Source organism: Poecilia latipinna, unplaced genomic scaffold (genome assembly GCF_001443285.1).
Source record: "Poecilia latipinna isolate Pla-1442-1.1 unplaced genomic scaffold, P_latipinna-1.0 Scaffold3795, whole genome shotgun sequence".
NCBI classification, from domain to species: Eukaryota; Metazoa; Chordata; class Actinopteri; order Cyprinodontiformes; family Poeciliidae; genus Poecilia; species Poecilia latipinna.
Window position 1 is genome coordinate 1 of NW_015116411.1, and position 5,610 is coordinate 5,610.

General features: G+C 40.4%; 1 protein-coding gene across 2 annotated transcripts; it reads left to right on the top strand.

The window, feature by feature from the left end:
- The first annotated feature begins 495 nt into the window (after window positions 1-495).
- Window positions 496-5,345, top strand: LOC106941659 (EMILIN-2-like). 2 transcript variants are annotated; one of them, XM_015024738.1, is made up of 5 exons: window positions 496-863; window positions 3,178-3,231; window positions 3,644-3,703; window positions 3,882-4,019; window positions 4,751-5,345. In XM_015024738.1, exons 1-5 carry the CDS (start codon window positions 530-532, stop codon window positions 5,062-5,064), a joined length of 900 nt encoding a protein of 299 aa, XP_014880224.1. In that variant the 5' UTR covers window positions 496-529; the 3' UTR covers window positions 5,065-5,345. The 2 variants fall into 2 exon arrangements, with proteins under 2 accessions (XP_014880224.1, XP_014880223.1); XM_015024737.1 differs by having other exon boundaries at window positions 497-863; window positions 3,876-4,019.
- Window positions 5,346-5,610: the final 265 nt, after the last annotated feature.

Genomic DNA, 5,610 nt, shown 5'->3' on the forward strand with positions numbered 1-5,610 from the left:
ATTACTTTATCTATTCTCAATATAATCAACATCACTCCTTTGCTCTTTGCAAAAAGCACCAAACAGAACAATTTATTGTAACTGCACTGAGAGAAAAAGTCTCTCTGGCCTCTAGCTGTTCGAAACAGCTGAATCAGTAAAGAGATATTCAGAGTAATTTTTCCTCAGGACACTCACTGCTTGCTTTCACTTCAGACGACACTTTTGTGATGTCCCTCTATTCCTTCAGGAGATCTAGGAGGCAGTGATGTCGTCTCCTTCTTCACATGAATCTCCTTGCTTAGAACATTTTTCAGTGCCTGCTTTCATGAAGGGTAATGTGACTGAGAGGTGCAGCGATAGGTAAAACTCAGTATGTCAACTAAATAGAAACTTTTCTTTTGAAGATTCATAGGATAGGAGACATGTCCAGGGAGATTCTGAAGGATTCCTATTTTGTTCCTCTGCCTTTCAACTGATTTCTACGGAAACGCTTTCTGTTCTGTGTGCAAGTGAACTTCACTTTTTCTGCTCTTTTGTTCTCCAAGGAATGACACTGAGACCAGATCGCCCCTCTTCTTTACCTGACACTTCTCAGAGCAGAGCCCGAATCAAACAGATCCACATCCCCGTCGTCATCCCTCCACCGTCCTCGGGCTCCAACCAGCCTACACAGGGCAACAAACACGCGATCAGGATCAGCAAGCCAAACCAGCCGCTGAATCCCCAGCATCCCCGCTTGCCGACGCTGCCTCTGGTTCCTGTAAGGCCTGTGGTGGAAACGGGAGAGGCCGGACCCCCGGGATACATCCGACGACTCAATGTGCGCAGAGGAGCCGAGGACTCATTGAGCAAACCCGTCCAAGGGTTTGCTGGAGCGCCAGGTGAGCTCTGCTGGGGTTAAAGTTAGGCTTATTGTGACAGTACTGTCCTTGTTTTTGTTTGTTTGTTTTTCAATGATCACCTGACCATTTCAGGCTGAAGCTTAGATGGTTTGAACACAATCTATCAGTGCCACAGTTTGGTCAAATAAATATCAGGTGAATTGTTAGGAATATATTTTGCACCACCCAGCTGTTTTATCACATTAAGCAGTCAGCACACCGAGGTGAGTGAATCTTTGTTGTGTAGACAGAGGGTCTGCATGAAGCAGCATGAGGCAGCATCATAATCCTGCAATGAATACAAGTTAAAATGTTTCCTTTTAGGTTAGAATGATCAAGGCGTATTCACAAAGTTGCAACCACCCTGATACACCTTACCAACCACCAAACTCACCCGTAATAAAATAAGATGCTGCTTCTGTAGTCACTGATTAGTGGTTTCTGCTTGGCTCATGTCATTGCATGTGAAAAGGTGAGTTGAACAATCCGTTTTACTTTCTGGATTGTTTTAAACACACAAAGTACCAATAAGTCATATTTTCACACGTCAGTAGAAATCTAAATATTGGCATAAACATATTACATTTTTCTAAATCATCACACCATGTCACCATTTGTCAAGTATTGTTGCTTTTTGTTTGACTTCATAAAGAGTGGCGACTAATCTTAAATGTTCTGTTTGATCTCCTCTGTCAGTACATCTGGTAATATGAATGCTTGTATTATATGTAGGGTAAAGAAGGTATATACAAGATCAGGCACGTTTTTTTTAGATTATAGTTTTTTTTAAGTTTTAGGTAGGAAAAAGGTGGATAGGAAAAAAAATCTAAATCTAGCACAAGTGTACATGATTAAAAACCTACCAAATAATAAGTAAAAACCTCTGTTGAATTTGATCTTCTACTCCATCCACAGGCTTTACTCCCGAGTTCAGAGTTACATCGGGTTTGTTTATTTCTTCCGGGCCTGACATGCATAACACATAAAAGGCTTTAGCTGTATAAATTTGCATTAGATGTTCTGTCATCCCCATTAATTGTTCTTACCACTTGCCCAGGGCATGTCAGTGCAGGCCAAATCCAATAAAATAGCAAACAACAAAAGGAAACAGACTTGGTTCTGAAGTTAATTAAATGCATTGCATGGACGAAGTTTAAATAACAAAGAAAAAAAAAAGGCTCTGTTCTCACCTTTATCTTGTTTGGCAGTAAAGAGTAGAGAACAGCCTACATCAGTTATAATTGTACTTTATTGTGTGGGAGATCAAGTCATGTACTGCCAGTGAGCTTCAGAACCTTAACCCAAGAGACAAAACTTATTTTCAGAAATGACATTTCTTGTGTTTCACTTGTAGTTTTGTTTATTTGGGGGCGGCGGGGATTGTTCTTCTAGATTACACAGAGTTACTCTCCAGCATGTTTAAAATAATAAAACATCCAAATTCTTTTTTTTTTTTTTTAGATAAAACTCACCAGGATTAGAAACTCAGCAAACTTTAGACATTACATATATGTTTTAATTTTGATTAACATTTTTTTTCCTAACTTCACCCCACAGGTTAGAAAACATAGACAACTGCTAAACACTGATTATCAAAAGTCTGAAACAGAGAATCCAAAGATTAGAATATTTGACATGTTTCCATACCTCTTTAACGTTTTCACATTTTGTTACAATACAGCCACACACTTTGCTAGTTTTTATTGGAAACTGACATGCAGTTTTAGCCATTTATCTTTGCAAATAGCTCAAGCTCAGTCAGACTGGATGTGTATCGTCTGTGAACATAAAGCTTTAAGATTGTTGATTGGGCAATCTAACTCTTGACTAGACTCTTATCTACACCATTTCACTGTAGCTTTTTTTTTCTGGATTGCCCTGTGTCTGGTAGTTAATCTTCAGCATAGTTCCATCTTTATATGAACTCTTGCAATTTTCCACATGATGGAAGCAAGTGTAATGTCGCCACTGCCCTACTCCACAGTGAAGGTTTTGTATTCAGGATCATGTGCAGTGGTAGTTTGTTGTCACACAGTTTTCTGCATTACACTGAGACTCATTTTTAACTTTATTTGAATTATTTTTAATTGGTTTGTGATGTAAAACCCAGATGAAATAGCATCAAGGTCCAAAATTGTAAAGTGACAAAATATGAAATATTTGCAAGTGTTGTGAATGCTGTTTTACTTTTTCTACCGTCTCTGGTATGATATTTAGACATACAACCAAACTACTTCTGGCAGAAGCACCCCTAACTCATCTCTGTCTTCAGTTGGTGATAAAACATAATGTGTTTGTCATCTGTCTCCTCCAGGCTATCCTCCTCTGCAGTCTACGCCTTCCAAGCCTGAGCCAACCAGCCAACGAGGTACGATAGCTGTTACAGTGCATGCATCTGCAGCTTTTCTTTTACATCAGAGCAAAAATGAAAAAAAAAAAAAAAGAAAAAAAAAAGCTGGAACAAAGCTGTGAATAATTTGTAGCCTGGACGTGCGAGGGAGTGGGAACTGGATGTGTTATTCTCAAGAAGGTGTGGGCAGATTGTGAAGGGTTTTAAGTCGTCTGCAGGCGCCCGCTACAAAGTTTTAAACTGGCTCTGATAACTGGTTTTATTTAAATTATTACTGCAGATCATTCTCAGCTTGCTGTGCAATTGAACTTTACACATTGATGTCGAAGGGAGAAGAAATATAAATAAAACATCAGTGAAAGTAAAGATGCCCGTTTTCAAGTTTTTGGCACTTAGGATAACATTTTGACCACAATGTTTTACTTTGTAGCTACAGTAACACCAAAGGCGCCTCTGAGCCCGTTGAATCCACGTGTGTCAGAATCGCCAGGTAATCTTTCCTCAAACTACCTTCCTATTTAAAAAAAAAAAAAAAAAACATAAAAAATTGTGGCATTTGTTTTCAGAGTTTAATATCGATCCCTGATATTGGGACTTGTTGTAAGTTTATGATCAGATTTATGTAGCAACATGTAAGCCCTGTGTCACTCTTCCTGATCTAGATTCAGTGAACAGGAGCGTCTCTGCAGACCAGTTCTCCTTCTCTGCCGGCCTCACACAGAGCCCAACCTTCATTGGAAATGCTGCCGTCATTCGCTTTAACAAGGTGCTAGTCAACGATGGAGGACACTACAACCCCCACACAGGTACAAACCCACGTTCACTTTCACCTCAGGATTCTTGGTTGTTCATAAATCAAATTCTTGTAAAATGTCCAAAAGAAAAACTATCACCACGTCTTCATTGTCTCGGAAAAGTCTCGATGCCTCTTGGACATTTTCTAACTTTGTCATGTTGCAACAACTTCAAAGATCTTTTATTTGCCAGTACCGGCACAAAGACATCTTAGAAAGCAAAAGACAATGCTCAGGCCAAAAGAAATTGAGGAACAGAGGAACTAATTCATTGGCGTCTGCTGGTTACGACAGGGTTGCAAGGCTTTTGCTAACATTTTGGGACTCCAGACGACCACAGCGAGAGCCATTATCCCCGAACTTAGGTGAACCTTCTCAGAAATGTCCGCCCTACCCAGGTTACTCCAAGAACAAATCAGTGACTCATCCAACGGGTCAAAAGAAACCCCAGAACAACATGTAAAAATCTGCAGACCTCATGATTCCACAATGAGAGACAAAAACTCTTTATGTATTCTATTCTAATCCCAGCCAACTCAAAACAGGAACAATGTATCCTGTTTTAGTGTCAAACAATGACACAGAAGGTTAGTTTGTCTTTTTTTTTTTTTTTTTACAGCAAATGTATAAAGTGTTGAGATGTGCTGGTCTTTATACAGGGTCCATCCACAACACATAACAGCGTATTTATGATTATTCAACAGCATCACTCTAATATTACATGTTTTTTTTCTTGTCTGTAGGAGTGTTTACTGTTCCGCACAAGGGCCGATACTCGATTTCAGGCTTGCTGACTGCAAAGCAGGGCGAGTGGATAGATGCCTTGCTCTCCGTTTCAAACCGCAGCGTACACAGACTCAGGAGCTCAACCAGGGCCTCGGACAGTGCCTACTGCGCCTGCGGAGGAACCGTGTCCTTCAGTCTGATTCTACCACTGAGGAAAGGAGACCGTGTCAGTCTGGTGAGGATCGGAGGCCAGCTGGCCTCGACCAACTCCGGGGAGGTTCTTTCCACCTACAGTGCCATCTACTTGTACTCGCCGGCGGCCAGAAGTTAGCCAGAACGCAGCTGAGACGCTCGTCATCAGACGCCCAGACTGGACAGAATGATGAAACCTTATTTTACACTGACTTGCTGGGATGCTGCAGATTATTATGCTGCGTTGTTGTGGGAACACTCCCAGTAATATGTTCATTTAAGAAGCTGTTCCATTGCAAGCCACTAACAGAAAGACACCTGAGCTCAAGAGGCAGGGTTTGTATCTAATATATTGATTGTTACAATGAACTTTTGTATCTATAGTGAATTGTTGTTTACCAATAAAATGCATAAAAGCAGTTTCAGGGAACTTAATTGTACAACATTTCAAATGACAGATTGAAACAAAGTTGTGCATATTTGTGAAGTGGAAGGAAGATCGTACGTAAATTTCAATTTATCTGAAAGTGCTTACCAATCTGAAAATTGGTAAGCACGATTTTCTATAATTTCCCCCCTACATAAAATTAGTTGTCAGCTGTTTAATTTCAAGGATCAGGCAAAGGAAACAATCCGAGAAGCAGCAGAGAGGCCTGTGAAAACAATGGAGGAGCTGCACCAATCC